Raw genomic sequence first — 20,182 nt, 5'->3', positions numbered from 1 at the left:
TCGGGCTCTGTGCTGACAGCTCGGAGCCTGGAGCCCGCTTTGGATTCTGTGTCTCCCTCTCTCTCTGCCCCTCCCCCACTCATGCTCTGTCTCTGTCTCTCTCTCTCAAAACTAAATAGACATTAAAAAAAAAAAAGTTAAGAGGCGCCTGAGTGGCTCAGTCGGTTGAGTATCCGACTTCAGCTGAGGTCATGATCTCATGATTCATGGGTTCAAGCTCCATGTGGGGCTCTGTGCTAATGTCACAGAGCCTGCTTGGAATTCTCTCTCTCCCTCCCTCTCTGCCCCTCCCTTCTCTCTCTCTCTCTCTCTCAAAATAAATGCATAAACATTTTTTAAAAATTAACAAAAAAAAAGATTCTCTCTCTTCCCCTCTCTCCTGCTTGCGCCCATGCGCTCCCTCTCTTGCTCTCTCTCTCTCTCTCTCAAGACAACAACAAAAACGACAAGTAACAAGTATTGATGAGTACGTAGAGGAAAGAGAGCCCTGTGCACTGCTGGTGGGAATGTAAACTGGTGCAGCCCCTATGGAAAACAGTGGGGTTCTTCAAAAAAAAATTAAAAATTTTTAAATTTTTAAAAATTAAAAAAAATTAAAAATATTCCTTATGAACAGGAACCCCACTTCTGGGTATATGTGTAGAGGAAGTAGAATCCGTATGTCAAAGAGATATCTGCTCTTCTGTGTTCACTGCAGCCCTTCTCACAATAGCCAAAGCATGGAAACAACCTAAATAGTGCTCAACGTGTATCGAAAGATGAACGGATGAAGAAAGTGTGAGATTTATGTGTGTATGTGTACATACTCACACACACTCACACACACACATACACACGCCCACAATGAAATAGTATCCAGCCTTCAAAAAAATCCTGCCATTCCCAACAACATGGATGAACTTGGAAGACGTTAGGCTAAGTGAAATAAGCCAGAGACAGAAAGACAAATCGTGTGTGATCTCATTATGTGTGGAATCTGAAATCGTCAAACTCGTAGAAGCAGCGAGTAGAATGGTGGCTGTCAGAGGCTAGGAAAGAGAGAGGGAGAGAGAGAGAGAGAGAGAGAGAGAGAGAGAACGAGGATGAGGAATCAGTTCGCGAGATCATGGAGGCTGAGAAGTCCCATGACCTGGCATCTGCAAGCTGGAGACGCAGGAAAGTATAATTCAGTCCTAATCCGAAGGCCTGAGAACCGAGAGAGCTGATGATGTAAATCCCAGTCCAAGGGCCAGAGACGAGAAGATGAGATTTCCCAGCTCAATCATAGAGGCGGTGGGGGTGGGGGGGCGGGGTGGAAATGGTGGTTGGGGCAAATTTCTCTTAACTCTGACTTTTGTTCTAGAAGAGAAAATGGGGGTGGGGGTGGCTGGGTGGCTCAGTGAGTTAAGCACCCGACATGATCTCCTGGTTCCTGAGTTCAGCCCCGTGTGGGGCTCTCTGCTGTCAGTGCAGATCCTGCTGGAGATTCTCCCTCTCTGTCTCTGCCCCTCCCCCTGCTCGCACTCTCTCTTTCTCAAAAATAAATAATAAACCGTTTAAAAATAAGAGAAAAATAATACCTAAAACACAATACCATTTATGTAAATCAATAACGAGATATTTCTCACAGATAAACACATGCATGAATGGATGCGCGTGGGGAGGAGAGAAGGGTCGTGTGGATAGAGGTAATAATGATCCTTTCTGAAAGGCGCCTTGCGAGGATGAAATGTGTCAGTAATATGGTGTCGGCCGCAGACAGGATGCTCACCCTTCAGTGCTCCCTGAGAGCGGGCTGGTGCCCTTACTGTCAGCAACAGCAGCCTTGTCATCATCATCATTGAAAGCATTTTAGTCATCAGAATTCTTATCAGAAGGTGGCATATCTTGCCCAGAAATTAGGTCATGATAAGCTCCAAAGAATTGCTCAGGTAACAAAATGATAATTGCTACATATCTCCATATAGCAAAGGGGTGAAGAATTGGAAATTCTGCAGGGGAAAGTCTGGCATGGAGAAAAAGATCCAAGTTGGGGAAAATGCAAAAAAAAAAAAGCCTCCTGTAAAGAAATGTTGGGGGCCCCCAAGTGGCTCAGTCGGTTAAGCATCTGACTCTTGATTTCCGACTCTTGACCTCGGCTCTGGTCACGATCTCATGGTTAGGTTCATGAGTTTGAGCCCTGCATCGGGCTCTGCACTGACAGTGGGGAGGCTCCTTGGGATTCTTTCTCTCTCCCTCTCTCTCTGCCCCTCTCCCGCATGCACTGTCTCTCTCTTTCTCTCTCTCAAAAATAAATAAATAAACGAACCACAACAAAAACGAAATGTTGGGTGGGAGATTCTTCAAGTCCAATTCTGAGCAGTGTGTGATGGGGACCGTATGGATAGGTCTAGAGATTTTCAGGGAGAAGATACAGCTCATGAATATGTGGGTTGATCAGGTTTCTTGTGGAATCTGGTAAAGAGGCTGAGATCTGTGTTCTGAGTGATAAGAAGCCCCAAGAGAGGCTGCTTGCGGAGAGCAAGGACAGCTGACAGGTGCATTACATCCTGACCACGGGGGCGGTGGCCTGGTGCAGAAGTCAGACCCCTGAGTCAGGATGTGGTGAGGCCCACACTGGCCCTAGAGGAAGAGTCAGGCAGGGTGTTTGGGAGCCTTATCTAGCCAGGGCACCCCTAAAGCAGGCAGTTTATAATCTCTGTTCCCAGTATCGAATTCTTCTCTCCCTCCCTCACCCCTGAGCCCTTATCAGGTTCCTCCCTCTTTTTTCAGACCCATATGACTACCTGTCTTTTATCAAAACCTGCTCTCATACAGGATCTAAAGTGGCCATCAAAACTTAAATGGCCAATCACATTTCCCTAAGAGGCATTTGCATTTTTAACAAAAACTGACACCTTAAGAGAAACTTGAGGGAATTCTCAGACCGGAGCTTAGGCCCGCCGTCAGCCAGCAAGAGGGGAGACACTGTGTTTAAGAGGTGACAGCATCTGACAATCCTTTTCCTTCCTGCCAGGGTTCCAGAAGAAGGAGGTGCCCCAGTGCACTACAGGTGAGGACAGGAGACAGTCCAAAGAGACATACAATCAGGTTGGAAACTTCATTAAGTATTTACATGAGAATTCAGGTGCCCATTTGCTCAGGGTATGATCACATAGCTCGGAAAGCTCGAGAAGTAGAGCTGGGAGGTTGGACCTGAGAAGCTTCCGAGGGGCTGATGTGGTGACTTCTCTGCCACAGGTAAGGAGTCCCGGAACAGGGGACACAGGTAAGGAGTCCCGGAACAGGGGAATGGTTGGGGGAGGCATGTAGGCATGGTTAGAAGGAAGGAAGGCACAAGTGAGTGGAGATGCCATAGGGAGAGATCACTGGGGTGGATAGTAAAGAATTTTTGCATTTTTGAGGGTTTAAGTTTTCCAGAAGGGAGGAAGAAGGGGAAACACATTGCATTTCTATTCTTTTTTTAAGTTTATTTACTCATTTTGAGAGAGTGAGAGAGCACGAGTGGGGTAGGGGCAGAGAGAGAGAGAGAGGGAGAGAGAGAATCCCAAGTAACCCCACACTCAGTGCAGAGCCTGACACAGGGCTCGAACTCACAAATCGTGAGATCATAACCTGAGCCAAGATCCAGAGTTGGCTGCTTAACTGATTGAGCCACCTAGGCGCCCCATATTTCTTTAATTTAAAAAAAAAAACGTTTTAAATGTGTATTTATTTTTGAGAGAGAGACAGAGTGGGGTGGAGGAGGGACAGAGGGAGAGGGAGACACAGAATCTGAAGCAGGCTCCAGGCTCTGAGCTGTCAGCACAGAGCCCCACGCGGGGCTCGAACCCATGAACCGCGAGATCGTGACCTGAGAGGAAGTCGGATGCTTCCCTGACTGAGCCACCCAGGCGCCACCCCCCCCCCATTTCTATTCTTAACTGGAACTTTGGAAGACAGCGACATAGAAGGTGGTTGGTGAATCAGACCTTTCCATCCACTCATCTGTGGGCAGCTGTGAGCTCCGGGTGCAGGGAACCCAGTGTCAGCCTCACTAGGCCTCACACCGATGTCTGTCACCAGGGAGCCAGCATTATAAAGGCCCTGGGTAGACCCTAAGGACATGAAGAGGTATTTCCTCAACTAAGGCTTATAGGGTCAGCTGTGGAGCTGTGGAAGGTGGGGAGGAGAGAGAATGGGAGGGGGACGTCAACGGGAGCCCGAAGGTGGCAGGGTCGCCTGCCACCGCCTGGGGTTCTCTGTGGCTTCCTCGGGCTGCAGACGGCATGGGTTCTGCTCAGCACGCCTTCTCTACAGAGGCTGGCGCTGGCCTGAGATGTGCCGTGGCTGTAGGGCTGGCAGGTGGGACAGCGCCTGGTGCCTGGGACACCGGAGAGCTGCGCTTACCCAGCCCACGTCCCACTGTCTCCAGTCCGCCATCTTCAGGAATCAGGAATGGGTGAGCGAAGCCGCAATGCCTCCCAGGACTCAGGCGGCAGCACTGGCCACCTTCTCTCCCTCCTCCCCCACCCTACGCCAGGGCACCTGCACCGTTCTGGAGGCAGGTCCGTCATGTGGTCTCTGACGGCCCTACTGCTCCTGGGTGAGTCCTCAGTGCGTCAGCAGCGACCCAAGCACTTTGGCTGTGGGGGAGGGTATGGGCCAAGGTGTGTGTGTGTGTGTGTGTGTGTGTGTCTGTGTGTGTGTGTGTGTGTTGGGGAATATTCCTCTATTCCAAACAACAGTTCATTGTCTATTTCGGGAGGATAAAGAGGAGGGGGCTTTCTCGGGGCTGGGGAAACTAAAAGCAGAAGGAAAACAGGTCTTGAGACCCATGGGGGGTTTCCTACGGTCAAGAGGGCCCTTGCTTTCCTCTCACCTCCAACGTTCTTTTTCTTCTTCTTCAATTCCTGTGTTGCAGTTCCAAGCAGCGGGCAAGCTGGTGAGTCCTCCACATCCCTGAGCCCAATTTTCTACAGCCGCCACACCAATCCCCCTAAGGGAGCTCCCTGGGTACTCCCCACTTCCTGGCGGCCGTGGGACAGTGTCGCTTCCCACGCCTCCTCAGTCCCTGTGACTCAGTTTGCCTCCAAGCACCGAGAAATGGCTACAGATCAAGGGACTGGTAGTTTGTAACCCAGCGTGGTGTCTCCACAATAGGACTGGTTTAGTAACACGGGTTGGGTCCTGGGAGCTGGAGTTTTCTCAGATTTGCCAACCCCAGACCACATTTTGGGCACCTCATCTTGATTCTCTTTTCCACCTTGCCCCCTCCCGCATCCCTCCCCAGCTACTCTGGAGAAGCCCGTATTGTCTCTACACCCGCCCTGGACCACAATCTTCAAGGGGGAGCGGGTGACCCTGCGATGTGATGGGTACCACCCTCCGCTCCTGGAGCTTCGGCCCATCAGCACTCTCTGGTATTTGGGCCACCTGCTTCTGCCCTCTCACAAGAAGAGCATCGAGGTGCAGACACCAGGCGTGTATCGATGCCAGACCCGGGGGGCGCCCGTCAGTGACCCCATCCACCTGTCTGTTTCCAATGGTGAGTGTTTGAAACACGAGGGCAGGGACTGCGCACATCTCCTCTGGCCATACTGGCCCTCCTATGGGAGGGGACACTGGGCCACTCCCATTGGGGCAGGAAATGGGGGCTGTCTGGAGTCTTTGGGGCAGGCAGGGCCCTGCCTGGCCCTAAGACGTGAGACGCGCGTTAAGGCTTGCCTGGCCCCAAAGGTCCCCGCACCCCTCTGCTGCAGTGGGAGGCTAATAAACATTTGTGTTTGTTTCTGGGACTAGCTCAGAAGGGGAGAGGCTCTGAGGACCTGCAATACTGGACGGGGAGCTTTGGGGGAGGGCTCAGCCAGGGAAAGGGCAGAGCCAAGCCTGGAAAGTGAGAGTCCCGTGCAGGCTGCGTGCAGCTGGGAGAATCACTCCCGGCTGAGCAACGAGGTGCTTCTCTGTGCTTCCCAGCAGCCAAATAATTGTATCTGTGCCTTTGGCTGTTGCGCAGACGAGAAAGGAAAGATGACTTGTTGTTAAGGGGGCGGCAGAAGCAGCCGTTGAACCAAGCGCTTGAAAGCTTATTGTGGACGTGCCCGTGTGCGCATAGGGGCCAATTCGGAGGCTGACTTCCTGGGGATACGTAAAGGGTTTCCGAAGCAGGATGAGAAAATAGCAATAACCCCTTCTTTAGGGCACGGGATTGGCTATTTGGTAGGGAGTATTATGTCCCCTTAGCTCGACGGGCCACAACTTGTATTCAGAAGTCAAATATCATTACTTAGCATTTACATGCATTTCATGTCCATACTCTGTGTTTTGGAAGTTGGTGATACAGACAAAATACTGGCCACGAGAGAAGGTGATTACTGCTTGTGGAACGGAGGAGCATAGGGACTGTGGCTGTTACTCTAGAATTCTTTCTCAACGTAAAACTCCTAAAATGGCATCCAGAACATGTTAGGGCTGCATAAGCATTAGCTGTGATGGTGATGATGGTGACGGTGACCCATAAATACAGGGTAGGGTGGGAGGTACCTAAAACTGTCCTGCGGGGGTTGGGGAAACGTCTAAACCCAGATCTAGGGGACAAGTAGGTCTCAACTAAAACGCGTGTGTCTGGGGGTGGGGGCGGGGGTGGGGGGAGTCTTCTCGGGCGCCGGCTGCTTCTGGAGCAGGGAGGGAGCTGGCGAGGACGAGGAGAGCATCCGCGCGGGGAGGGCGGCGGGGAGGCGGAGAAGAAGGGAGACTCCCAGGGCTGGAGTTCTCTCGGAGTCAGGCCTGTCTGTGGGGACTGTCGTAGACTGGCTGATCCTGCAAGTGCCCTACGCCGCGGTGTTCGAGGGCGAGCCGCTGGTCGTGCGCTGCCGCGGCTGGTACGACAAGGTGGTGTATAAGCTTCACTACTACCACGACGGCAAGGCGGTGCGCTACTTCCACTCCAGCGCCAACTACACGGTGCCACAGGCGCGCGCCAGCGACAGCGGCCGCTACCAGTGCTCGGGCACCATGCGCATCCCGGTGGAGAGCGCGCCCATGTTCTCCGCCAAGGTGGCCGTGACCGTGCAAGGTGGGGGACACCGGGGGCCCAGGAGGGAGGCGAGCGAGTCCCGGGAAATTCGGGGACGGGCACCGGGCGGGCAGGGAGGGCGGGGGTCAGGTAGCTGCCACGCGGCGGATTTCTCCCCCCGGCCACGCACGCTCTCGGCCTCTCCTCCCCTGCGCAGTGAAGGCGACATCGAGGCACAGCCTGCGCGGGGGCGGGTGTCACCTCCCTCCAGCACGCTCTGGCTTCTCACTCGGGGTGGGGACTCCAATAGGCGGCGGCTCAGTCCACAGCCCCAGGCAGAAGGCGCAGCCACCCCTCTAGGCCGCGGGACCCCAACTGGAGGTCATCGGGATGTGACAGGAAGCGTCTCGCCGGGTCCTGCCCCCTTGCAAGCTTTCCCCGTCCCTCGAGCCCCCTGCCCCGCCCTTCGGGAGGCTTCCTCCCTCCTCGGCGCGCACCCAGCCTCCTCCCACCCCTTCTCCGCGTCCGCGAGGAGCGCTCGAGGGAAACCCGAAGCACAGAGGGGTCGCGGGGCCGCGGACGCGGGGACCTCGTCCCCTGGGGCCCCTGCGCCGGCCCGCCGTGCACGCTCAGCCCCTGGAACCCCTCTCTGCAGAGCTGTTCCCGGCGCCGGTGCTCAGGGTGACCGGCCGGGCGGAGGCCCGCGGCGGGGTGGCGGTGCGCTGCGACACCCGCCTGCACCCGCAGAAGCGCGACACGCCGCTGCAGTTCGCCTTCTACAAGTACAGCCGCCCCGTGCGCCGCTTCGACTGGGGCGCCGAGTACACGGTCCCCGAGCCCGAGGTCGAGGAGCTCGAATCGTACTGGTGCGAGGCCGCCACCGCCACGCGGAGCGTCCGGAAACGCAGCCCTTGGCTGCAGCTCCCCGGGCGCGGTGAGTGACCGCACCCCCGGGGACGCCCCCCGACCCCGGGCGCGCAGCCCCGCCGCCGCCTCCGCGCCCCGAGTCTCCCTCGAGCCACCCCACCCCTCCAGCTCGCCGTTCTCGCCCTCCCTCCCTCCTCTCCACCTCACCCCTCCTCTTCACTGCTCCCCTCTCTTCCGCACTTCCCACCCCAGTCCCCCCCCTCCCCGCCCTCCTAACCCTTCCCCTTCCCCCTCCTCTCCTCCCCATCCCTACCCCGTCTTCCTCACTCCTCCCCTCCCTTCTCTCCACCCTACCCTCTGCGTCCTCCCCACCCCTCCTCACTACCCCTCCTATCTCTTCTTCTTCTCCACCTCACCCCCTCTGCCCTCCTTACTCCTCCCCTCCCTCCCTCCTCTGCACCTCCTTCCTCTCCTCACTACTCCCCCTCTCTTCTGTTCTCTGCGCAGCATCTCCTTCCTCCCTCCTCTCCATCCCGTCCCCATCCCTGCCCTCCGCATCCCCCCTCTCCTCCCCATCCCTCCCCTCCTCCCTGTCCCCTCCCCCGCACCCCCTCCCCTTCCCAACCCTTCCCTCCCTCCCTCCTCTTCCTCTCGTCCGCTTCCCCGCCTCCCCATCCCTCCCCTCCCCTCCCTCGCTCCTCTTCACCCCGTCCTCTCCACCCTCCTCACTGCTACCCTCCCTTCGTCCTCTCCGCTCCATCCACTCTGCCTTCCTCAACGCCCCCCCTCCTCCCTTCCCTCCACTCCACGCCGTCCCTCCTTACTCCCCTCCGGCCCGCGTACCCCGCGTGCCCACGCGAGCGCCCAGGCCGCGGGAGGGTGAGAGCAGCCGCGCGGTTCTCGTGTGTTGCGTTCGCAGGTGCCGTCCCGGACTCGGCGTCCACCACCGCCCCAGTCCCGCAGGCCGCAGCCTTGGCGCCCGGCAACCAGCCGCTTTCCTTCAGAAAGCCCCCTGTGTCCCGATCGGCCGCTCCGGTCACCTCCGTCCCGAACATCACCTCGCCGGGGCTGCGGTTCCCCGCGGGCAGAGCCCCCACTGCTGGGCCCCCGGCCTGCGCCCCGCCGACGCCCTGGGAGCCATCGGCCGCCGCAGCAGCCCTGAAACCCGACGTGGACCTTCTGCTGCGGGAAATGCAGCTGCTCAAAGGCCTCCTGAGCCGGGTGGTGCTGGAACTGAAGGAGCCACAGGCCTTCCCAGAGCACGGGGACACCCCCGGGCCCCCCACTTCCCACTTGGCTGTGAGCCCGGCAACGCAGGCCACCGCTGTCGTGGAGAGCTGAGGGGGCCGGGGCGCCACTGTCCCCTCCCCGGGCTCCTTCACCTGCAGCCTCTCCCGCTTGTCACCCGCAGAGACCTCGCGAAGCCACCTCTGCTTGCCCGCGGTCCTTTGGCGGTGGTTTCCAAGAAGCGCCATAAAGTGTGGTGGCTGACCATTTCAGTGTCACGCAGCATGTTTGAGCCGTTCTCATCACACTCCAGTCCTCTGAGCTCTTCCTTCCCCTCTCAAGACCTCCCTCCTGTTACTCTCTACCCTGGAGTTGATGTTTGGAAGTGAATTAGGTCACACTTAGCTTTTCTTTAACAAAAAAAGTCTTTTTTTTTTTACATTTATTTATTTTTTGAGAGACATAGAGAGACAGAGTACAAGTTGGGGAGGGGCAGAGAGAGAAGGAGACACAGAATCTGAAGCAGGCTCCAGGCTCTGAGTTGTCAGCACAGAGCCCGACGCGGGGCTTGAACTCACAGACAGAGATCATGACCTGAGCCGAAGTCTGACGCTTAACCGACTGAGCCACCCAGGTGCCCCACCCTTAGCTTTTCATACATGCCCACCCGGTGCGTATTTCAGCACAAGCAATATTATTTTGGTACTTGAGGTCATTGAGGTAATGAGCCCTTTGGAACCTTCTAGGGTCAAGTTGTAATTATTCATACTGAATTTTTAAGGTTGATTTTTATTTTTATTTTTTTTTAATTTTTTTTTCAACGTTTATTTATTTTTGGGACAGAGAGAGACAGAGCATGAACGGGGGAGGGGCAGAGAGAGAGAGAGACACAGAATCGGAAACAGGCTCCAGGCTCCGAGCCATCAGCCCAGAGCCTGATGCGGGGCTCAAACTCACGGACTGTGAGATCGTGACCTGGCCGAAGTCGGACGCTTAACCGACTGCGCCACCCAGGCGCCCCTTAAGGTTGATTTTTAAAAAGGCTTTCAGTCCCATTTCTGACGAGTGTATACCCCAAAGTCCCAGAACCTATTTAGTTTTAATGTTTACTTATTTTTGAGAGACAGACAGAGAGCTAGAACATGGGGAAGGGAAGAACAGAGAAAGTGGCAGACACAGAATCCAAAGCAGGCTCCAGGCTCTGAGCTGTCAGCACAGCGCAGAGGCGGGGCTCGAACTCACCAACCATGAGATCATGACTTGGGCGGAAGTCAGATGCTTAACTGAGTGAGCCACCCAGGTGCTCCAATTCTACTTGGTTTTACAGGGAATGGTACTTGTGTGGCCCTCATTCCAGGCTATAAGGGTCAGAGTCCTATGAGACTCACCCAGATGCTCCCCCTGCCCCAGTATAGCTGGACAGACTGATGGACTTTGGTGGCAGCCGGCAGGCCATGCTTGCTTTAGCCATAACTTAGACAAGTGATACTATTTACCATCCAGATGGTAAATCTACCATCCAGAAATTTCTTTGGAGGAAGTTCAAGACAAATCCTTAAAAATGCAGAATTTTAGTTTTTAGCATTTTTTTTTTAACTCTCCTAAGAGCCGCTCCAACCCTAACACATCTAGACACACATGACCAGATCCAGATCCCGCCCCGCACGGTGATTTTATGTTACTTGAAGGAAGAAAGCAAGAGACCATATGATCATCTCAGGGATATGTTCACTATAAGTCTTATTTCCTGAGTCCTTCACCTGCCTGCTAGAGTCATTTGTTCTCTGCAGGGCTGATGTGACTTCTTCCCAGAAGGTCATTGAGTTCATACCTCATAACACTTAAGGGGCACCGACAAAGGTTAAGGACCGGTAACAACTCTACCCTCCCATCTCTTACTTCTACTTGACCTTGCCACAACCCAATTTCTCCTTTCTTTTTGAGTGATTAACCAACATGCTTCCTCATAGTCTTCTTAGTATTATTCTTCACTGCATTATTACAAAGTCACTGAAATTATACAGGGAGAGAGGCAGGCAGGCTCACGCGTAAGTTCCAATGCAATGTGGTAAGTGCTCTCTGAAACACAATGGAAATCCAGAGAAGGAAGCTGAATCTTTAAGAAGAGTGAGAATGCAAGTGGTGATGGGAAAAAGAGTGAGAGTGGGTGTGTAGGCTGGGGAAGCAAAGGCATGGAGATTTGAAAGGCCCGAGTGTGTTTGTAGAACTGCAAACCATTGAGAGTGGTTGGAGAATTGTGTGTGTTTCCGTGCGGGGAGGTGAATTTTAGGGGCAAGGTGGCAGGAGACGAACATAAAGAAGTAAAAGGGCACCAGAACGTGAAAGTCTTGTTAAGAAGTCCTCCAGCCTGTTGGACATTGGGGATGCGTCTTTGAAAACATTCTTTACTGAAAGCATCCATGAGCCTTAGTGGTGGAGATGCCAATTTAAAATTAGAAGTGAAGAAACACTCAAACTGATCTCAGTGGACATTTGCTTATTTCTGAGAAGATATGTCCAGGCCCCTAAATCTGGTACTGGGTTGTGGTTTACAAGAGTCTTGGGGCTCTGACTTCCAGCTTTCTAAAACAGGCTATCTCTTCTCAGAACTCTCCTCCCAGCACGACTTCCCCGCTAAACCCACTTGCCAGACAAGGCTCCTCCTCCTCCTGATTTTTGTTCCCCTGAAGTTTCTGCCATCTCTGAATTAGATAGGAAGTGACCAATATTAGTGCCAAGAAGCTTAGTAATCAACGGATCTCAAGTCAGAACCCCCCCCCCCCGAAACAAAACAAAACACACAACCAACTGGTCATTTTTCAAAGGGGGGGGGAGTGAAATAGCCTCTCACAGGAGAGCGAGAATGGCAGAATCTCCTTCACTCATGAAGGTAGCAGCCTTAATACCCTTCTTCCTGTCCTGTTTGCACTAGAAATGTGGGGCTGGGGAGGAAAAAGATTTAAGGGGGAGAATGGAAGTCACTCGTGACTTCTCTCTCTGAGTGTGGTGTGTGTGTGTGTGTGTGTGTGTGTGTGTGTGTGTGTGACAGGGCAGGAGGGATTGACACGTATACCCTCCAGACCACTGTTTGAACCCCCCAGCTTTCGTAGATCATCCCCCGCAGCACCTTAATGATTTCCAGGAAGGCCTACACTATGAAAAGAGAAGGAAATATCAGACAGGCAACTTATTGTCCATGCCCCTTAGGCTAAAAAAAAAAAAAAAAAAAAGTCCTCATCCAGCTTCTCTTTGAGATTCCAACATGCATTTAGGGAAACAGAAGGCTGGCTAGCCCGGCCACGCACAAGGAGAGCTCAGAGCTCATTCCCAAGCAGCAGGGATAGCAGCAAAATACTGGAGAAGCCTGGGGAGGAAGCTGCTTCTCTCTGGTTCTCAGATCAGTTCGGAGCCTCCAGGCTCAGACCCTAAACCTGCAGGGGTCCATTCCAGATTCCAGACAAGGAAACCAAATGTCTGCAGTCAGAGAGCAGAGAGCAGAGAGGATCCTGTTGCATTCCGATCTCAGCCTTACTCACTTACTCTGTCCTGCCTGAGTCTGAGTTTCTTAGCCGGACTTAACTCCCTGGAAAGAGGGAACTCTGGGTTCTACATTTAGGACTCTTTCCCTCAGAGGCTGAAGCACATCCTCTGGGTTAAAGTCCAAACGCCCTCCCTATGGAGCCCATTCACCCTGTAGAGCAGTCACACTGACCACTTGCTCTGTCCCCAACATGCCAGCACCTTTCCCACGTCTCAACCATACCCTCGCCTCAACCCCGATGGGGGGCTGCACAGGCCTTCAGAGCCCAAGCTTCCTCATCTGCAAAACGAGGGAAATAGAGTAACCTTACATGGGGGAGACAGACAAGTAAATAGATTCTTTCCTTACTGGAAGTTTTAAGACAGAAGATGTTAAGGTGCTTAGAAGCACACAGGAGGGACGCTAAGCCCAGAGTGGAGGTTCACACATCATTTCCTGGAGAAATGACATCTGCCAGTGCCTACTGACGGAGTATTAGATTATTTCTAAACGTTTGCTGTTTTACATTATGCAACAGTGAACATCCTTACCCCTACATCTTTATGCACGTATTTGGTTTTTTGCCTTTGTGTTAAAAAAGGTCTTTTTTTTTTCTTAATGTATATTTATTTTCGAGAGAGAGGAAGAACACAATCAGGGGAGGGCCAGAGACAGAGGGAGGCAGAGGATCCGAAGAGAGGTGGTGCTAAAACAGATAGCCCGACGTAGGTCTTGAACTCCCGAACCAAGAGATCATGGGCTGAGCCAAAGTCAGACGCTTAACCAGACTGAGCCAGCCAGGTGCCCCTTTATGCATGTATTTGACTTAATCTGTGGGATAAACTCTTAGAAGTAGAATTGCTGGGTTGAAGGAGCTAGGTCTTTTGTATTTTAATAGATATTGTCAAGTCATCCTTCAAAGAGATTGTAGCCATTTGAATTTAACCCTAGTTATGCGTAAGAGAGTTTGTCTCCCCAACCCTAGTCAAGAGAGCACATCATCATACTTTTATGTCTTAATTGGACCCAGAGAACCTCTTGACTCTTTATCCACTCTAGAATGTTCCCAGTTGGATCCTGAACCATTGGATCCTGCACCATACATCTTGGGTCATGTCGCAGCCTACCAGTAGAGTCCCCGAGTCAATGCCCCCTATTTGTAATGCTACCCCATCCCGTCTTCTGAATTACTTGCTGGCTGGTCCACGGTTAAAGGAAAATGCACTCCGGACTGTACTTATCAAGTGCAGACTTTCTCCCAAGTAGAGCTCTTAATCCCAACATATACTACAGTTATCCCATATTGGTTTAGTTTATTCCCCAGTCACAACACCTGCAAAGATAATTGGTTTCGATGCTTGACATCCTCCTCATCGTAAGAAGCTTCCTATAATCGTATGTCCCTGATTCAGCTCACATCTAAGGCAGAAGAATAGGTGAAATACGCTCTTGTCTTTTTCAGTTCAGAGGAGCCAGTCTCATTACAGTGATGTGGGAGATAACCATTCTCCTATCTCTTTAAGTAAATACGCCCCTAATGTAGCATGTTGTAATAGCCAGGCTAATTAGCTTTGGACCTAGAGGTGGCAGACTACAGAGGTTAAGAGCCCTGGCTCAGGAGTTCAGACTTGGGTTCAAATGTAATTTTTATTACTTACCAGCTGTGTAGTCTTGGGCAAGATACTTTGTTCCTGAAGTTCTGTTTCCTCACCTGTAAAGCAGAACAGTAATAGTATCTGCCTTACAGAATTGCTAGAAGTATTAAAAGAGATTATGCAAGTAACATAATACATAGGAAGCAGTAAATTGTTATTATGACTGTAATTCAGTGAATCCAAAAGGACATTGATTGCAGGATGCACCAGTAAAGAGAATACTAACGAAGGAAATCGTGGCCAAGTAACCACACGTTGTCTTTGAAGTTTAATTAGAAATTTTAAGTATCACGAATCCCTCTTATACACGCACAAAAAAGGAAAATATAAGGGAAATAAATTGGGCAAGGTATTTCTAAAACTTTTGCATTTTCAGGATCGGACTTTTCTTTCTTTTAAGTTTTTATTTTAATTCCAGTGTGGTTCACATGCACAGAATGTGACTTTTCTAAATCACTTTTTGAGTCAGATTTATCAACGTCCATATTTTCCCACTCTGACAACTTTCCTATGAAGAGCATTAGTAATTCTTTAAAAAGAAGCCTGGGGGTCTCTGGGTGACTCAGTTCACCTTGTGACTCTATTTCAGCCGAGGTCATGATCTCACAGTCCCGGTGCCTGCATTGTGTTGTGCCCTTGTAAGGGTTAAACTGTAGTGTAGGGCTAATGGGTAGCTTGAAAAATAACAGCTTTGTTCTGACACTGAAGGTCAAGAGATAACAGCCTTGCTTTACTCTTGTAAATTACGCTTCGTACTCTTGTAAATCAGGCTTTACCAATGAAGGAAACAAAAGCTCAAAGAAAAGAGCATCAGAGGCAAGGTCAAGGAGATCCACTGGTTGCAACTTGGCGGCAGAAAGTCTAAAATAATCACCTCATTCGCAACTGTTTCTAACTCATCTGGGAACTGTTTCCCTGTTCTGTTCCCAGGTAGTGATAAAACGATGTGATCGGCTTTAAAAACTCTGTACCCTGACTGTTCGGGGCCGCACTCTTATCAAGAGTGTTGGTCCCGATAGGATGGCCTTGCCTCTCGTTGTAATAAACTTTGTTGTGACTGTCACTGGTGCCCGTAGCATTCTGTTTCAGGAGTCGTGTGGATGCAACACCCTGACAGCACAGAGACTGCTTGGGATTCTCTGTCTCCCTTTCTCTCTGCCCCTCCCCCGTTCTCTCTCTCTCTTTCTCTCTCTCTCAAAATAAATAAATAAATTTAAAAAGAAGAAGAACCCTGAAAAAGAGTAACAGTCAGCAATTACTAGGAAGAGCTTACTTTTGACTTCTGCTTCAGGAATGTTGCTAAACGTGTCTGATTAAGGACGCACTTCACCTCTCCCCACAGCCTACAATTGGTTCACTGTTGTCTCTGGAAATTTCTTCCAAGCTGCTCATACTCATTCTGTAAATTCTGATGCTGGCCCTTTAATGTTCACATTTATGGAAGTAATGAAAACTGACGAGTTAGCAATGATACGATGCATCACGACTTCACAGATGTTAAAATGGAGTTTTAAATTGTTTTTAGTTTTTAATATTTTTTAAGATTGTATTTTATTTTCATAAAAACAGTTTTTATCTTTAAGTATCTTTACACCCAATGTGGGGCTTGAACTCACAATTCCGAGATCGAGAGTCACATGCCCCACTGACTGAACCAGCCAGGCACCCCTAAAATGTAGTTTCAAAAAAAAAAAGTCTTGGGGCGCCTCGGTGGCTGGCTCAGTTGGTTGAGCATCCGACTTCAGCTCAGGTCATGATCTCACGCCCTGTGAGTTCGAGCCCTGAGACAGGCTCTGTGCTGACAGCTCGGAGCCTGCAGCCTGCTTTGGATTCTGTGTCTCCCTCTCTCTCTGCCGCTAACCCATTCGCATTCTGTCTCTGTCTCTCTCAAAAATAAATAAACATTAAAAAAAATTTTCTTAATGTCTTAAAATTAATAAAATACAAAATGCACCCTGAAAGGAAATGGAGGAAAGCAAATTTCAAAACGCCTTAGAAAATAAGCCACGTATGACCCTACACGTAGCCAGAAACTAAATGTGGACATCTTTTTGAGATGTATTGCAGGACTTCAAAAAGCTGAATGGAATTTAAAGACTGTTTAGTTCAACCAAGACTTTTCCTTTCTATATTTCTGCCACTGGGTCATGTATGCAGCCAAGCTTGGCCCGATCCTTGCAGCCAGTCCTTTTTGTGAAGATGTGTCCTTGTTTCCTCCCAAGGACAGCCTACTCTACCATCGGACAGCTCTGGCATTTAGAAAGTTCTTCCTTATAGATAAGGGGCAAAATGGTTTTGTTATAACTTTTAGTCACTGTACCTCCTAGGGGTACACAGAACTAATTCCTGATCCTCTCGTTAGCTTTTCAAATACTTTAAAGACACTGGTTAGGTCATGTTTAGGTTTTATTAAAGAGAGCCTTTTTGGGGCGGGGCAAAAAGAGAGAGAGAGAGAGAGAGAGAGAGAGAGAGAGAGAGAGAGAGACTCTATTTCTTGTTTTTTTATTTTCAGTGTTTTCAACTGTCCCTAATTTGGAGTTTCTTTCCATCCCGGCTTTTCTGAGCACATCTCCAGCTGCTGTATGTTTGTTTTAAAATGTGGGGGGGCGCCTGGGTGGCGCAGTCGGTTAAGCGTCCGACTTCAGCCAGGTCACGATCTCGCGGTCCGTGAGTTCGAGCCCCGCGTCGGGCTCTGGGCTGATGGCTCAGAGCCTGGAGCCTGTTTCCCATTCTGTGTCTCCCTCTCTCTCTGCCCCTCCCGCGTTCATGCTCTGTCTCTCTCTGTCCCAAAAATAAATAAACGTTGAAAAAAAAAATTAAAATGTGGGACCCATGGGGCACCTGGGTGGCTCAGTCAGTTGGGCCTCCGACTTCGGCTCAGGTCATGGTCTTGTGGTCCACGAGTTCAAGCCCCGCATCAGGCTCTGTGCTGACAGCTCAGAGCGTGAAGCCTGTTTCAGATTCTGTGTCTCCCTCTCTCTCTGCCCCTCCCCCACTCACCCTCTGTCTCTCTGTCTCTGAGAAATGAATAAACCTTAAAAAAAAATTTTTTTTTTAATGTGGGAGCCACCACAGACTACGGCTCCTCAGGTGGCTGTGTCTGGGGAGAACAAGGCAGGAAGGCAGGATTTTAGTTTTATTTTTTACAATTAAGCAATCACAGTCATGACAGTGTGTCAAAAGTGGTATTTCACGACACGACAGACGTGACCATCTGAAGCCAGACTGTCACATGCAGAACTTACGTAGGGAATGGTTGAGGATCTGTCCCCTGACTTTTGGACTCTGAAGTCCCACGAAGGAGATAAAAAGAGGTCAGAGTATGGAGAAGGTCTGGGCAGAGACTCCTTTGCCGTGATGTGAGATCCCATCACAATTCTTCATCATAGTGGGAAGGTGTGGGAAGCCCGGACATCTCCCTCAAGCTTAACAAGGAAGATGCCCATGGAGTCGCCCAGGGGAGGCGACTGTGCTTTTCATTTGCTTTTAAATATCCTTGACTCTCCTCCTGGGGGAGGCAGATCTGAGGCTTGCCCTCCTGTCTCCTCCTTTGGCTGCCTCTGCAATAAACCTTTTCCTTGCTGTGTATCTGATGTCAAAGTAGGCGTCTTGGCTCCTGTACAGTCAGGCCACCGGGAAGGGTTGTCAAAGGCACCAAAAAGCTGAAGGTGAATCTGTATTCCAGGGGCTGAGGGAAGAGGTACAAAGGGACACCTGGAGGCATGCTAAATCTGCGGTGAGTTCAGGACCACAGAGGAGCGCAGCGCTCCAAAAGAAACATCTCCAAAGAGTCCACAGGAGTGCCCGTGGGAGAACGAATGGGCTTTAGTGACCTGCCAAGTTCAGAGAGCAGAAAGCTGCCAGGGTATCTAAGAGCTTTCTGTTTCCTTACCCGTCCTCCCTCCCTTCTCTCTTCCCAGCAACTTTGGCTCAAGTAAGAAACAGGGGGTAACCGCCCACTGAGAGAGGTGGGGAGGCAGGCGGAGGGGGAAGAGACAGAGGAAAAGGGGAGGGAGACCAGTCTAGCTCCTTCCCCAAGTCAGGACCTCAGCTGGGTAAGTAAGTAGGAGGACAAAGACTTACCTTTCAATTCAGATTGAGGTCTGGGCGTTCTCATTTATAAATTCAAACTACGCTGGCAACCTACAGCCATTATAGGACTATCCATTACCAGGAGAGGCAGAAAAAATCATGGCTTATCTCAAATATTAATGAACACGGGAACCACCCAAGGGCTCCTCCTCAGATGCAGGTTATGACTCAGGTGGTCCGGCAAGGCGTCTGAGGGCCTGCCTTTCTAACAAATTCCCAGTCCATGCCCATCGTGCTGATTCTGGGGCCACGCTCTGAGCAGCATAATGCTGGGGGCAGGGAAAGATTACCCCATGGGAATACATTTTAAATGGATTAGGAAAAAAGATTAGAAAGCTGCATTTTGACCCTGCCGTGAATTGCGCTTTCAATATACAATTCATCTGCTTTATTTGACTTTTTAAACAGAGCGTCGCGACGGAATATATTCTCTTTATTTGAAAGAAAGTCACAGTGTATGAAGAAAGGTTCAAGTTGACTTTCAGAGGCCACCTTCTCACTTGCTCCGTGGTTTCGGAGGTCACCCTAAAAAAAAAAAAAACAAAGCGTACTGTCATATTGACCAGAATTCAGTTTCAGAAAACAGAATCCATTCTAGCTGGTTTAAGTAGGATGGAATTTATTATACACGATTTCGCAGCCTACAGAATAGTTGGGAAAGGTAAAGAAACAGATTCAGGTCTGCGTTTTCAGCAAAGCCTCTCAGTATCAGGCCGCTGCGGGAGTCACTGCCCCTTTCGTGATCATAAAATCCCCAGTCGAGGACCACTCAGACAACTGCTACGATCGGAGAAAGAGCCACGATAAGAAAGAAGCTACTATTTCTGGGGCACCGGGATGGAACCTTGTCTGCTGTAGTCCAAGAAATAGATGCTCAGGGCCCTGAGATCGCGGACACTGGGATCTCTGCCGTGGCTGCCACGGAACACCCCAGAACTCTCCACTCTCCACGGAAGCCACAGAAATACAGCCCGTTTCACTTTCACCTTCCATGTGTTATCCAAAGGCTTCTGAGTGGCCAGACCTCAACTGAGCCCCCCACCCGGCCACAAGGGAATCTGGGTCCCTTTCAGCTTCCCAGGAGCTGCAGCTCAGAAAGGCACTTGAGAAGGTAGTGGAACGAATGTTGACCCCATATCCACCGATGGTAAAGGCTGCAGTCCTAGAATTTACTGCTGTAAAGGACCTAGTGACTTAACCCAATTTGTTGATTTAGAAACCAAGAGGTGGAGACCCGGAGACTAACGGACTTGTTAGTGGTGGGGTAGAAACATACACGGGGTTCCGGGTGGCCTGGAGGACAGCAGCTTTTCCAGGGGACCGGTGATATTGTCCAGCCTCATTAAGCTGGCTGCCTGCCTGCAGACCCACCGACGAGATAGGTTCTGTCTAAGGTCTACCTCTTTGCACCCCAACTGGTGTTTGTGCAGTCCATTTGGGAGATCAAAGTGTAGAACCTTGCATTTATCTCTTTTGAATTGTGTACTTGAGATGTGTCCCGAAGCCTGCAGAAGGACGGATTCGGTTGGTGGGCAGCTTCTCTAACCTGCCTATGAAGTCATTCTGTCAGGGAATGAACGGGTTTATCAGGGCAAGACTCATCCTGGTAAGCTCATACTGCCCCCTAGTGGACGCTGCTTCTTCTGCTTCTAAATTGAGGTCTACTAGCCCCATAACGTTGTATTGCTTTCAGGCGGGCAACGGAATGATGATTCGATATTTATATGTATTGTGAAATGATCCCCTCCATAAGTCTAGTTTAACACCCACCACCACACATAGTTACATAATGTTTTTCTCGTGATGAGAACTTTTAAGATCTACTCTCTTGGCAAGTTTTAAATACGC

General features: G+C 50.8%; 1 protein-coding gene across 3 annotated transcripts; it reads left to right on the top strand.

Annotated features, from left to right (window-relative positions):
* The first annotated feature begins 4,518 nt into the window (after nt 1-4,518).
* On the top strand, nt 4,519-9,255 carry FCRLB (Fc receptor like B). 3 transcript variants are annotated; one of them, XM_030302890.1, is made up of 6 exons: nt 4,519-4,564; nt 4,883-4,903; nt 5,252-5,506; nt 6,767-7,033; nt 7,629-7,907; nt 8,760-9,255. In XM_030302890.1, exons 1-6 carry the CDS (start codon nt 4,534-4,536, stop codon nt 9,179-9,181), a joined length of 1,275 nt encoding a protein of 424 aa, XP_030158750.1. In that variant the 5' UTR covers nt 4,519-4,533; the 3' UTR covers nt 9,182-9,255. The 3 variants fall into 3 exon arrangements, with proteins under 3 accessions (XP_030158750.1, XP_030158751.1, XP_030158752.1); XM_030302891.1 differs by having other exon boundaries at nt 4,534-4,564; nt 7,762-7,907; nt 8,760-9,078; XM_030302892.1 differs by lacking the exon at nt 4,883-4,903 and having other exon boundaries at nt 4,534-4,564; nt 7,762-7,907; nt 8,760-9,078.
* Nucleotides 9,256-20,182: the final 10,927 nt, after the last annotated feature.

This window comes from Lynx canadensis, chromosome F1 (assembly GCF_007474595.2).
Source record: "Lynx canadensis isolate LIC74 chromosome F1, mLynCan4.pri.v2, whole genome shotgun sequence".
NCBI lineage: Eukaryota > Metazoa > Chordata > Mammalia > Carnivora > Felidae > Lynx > Lynx canadensis.
Note: the sequence above shows the minus strand (reverse complement) of the source record. Positions and strands in the feature narration are given on the sequence as shown.

Bases quoted from the DNA above. Each gene is read 5' to 3' on its own strand.
- FCRLB (XM_030302890.1), top strand. From the start codon at position 4,534: ATGTGGTCTCTGACGGCCCTACTGCTCCTGG. The intron at 5,507-6,766 runs GTGAGTGTTTGA...GGACTGTCGTAG, and splicing joins CCACCTGTCTGTTTCCAATG to ACTGGCTGATCCTGCAAGTG. The intron at 7,034-7,628 runs GTGGGGGACACC...CCCTCTCTGCAG, and splicing joins GGTGGCCGTGACCGTGCAAG to AGCTGTTCCCGGCGCCGGTG.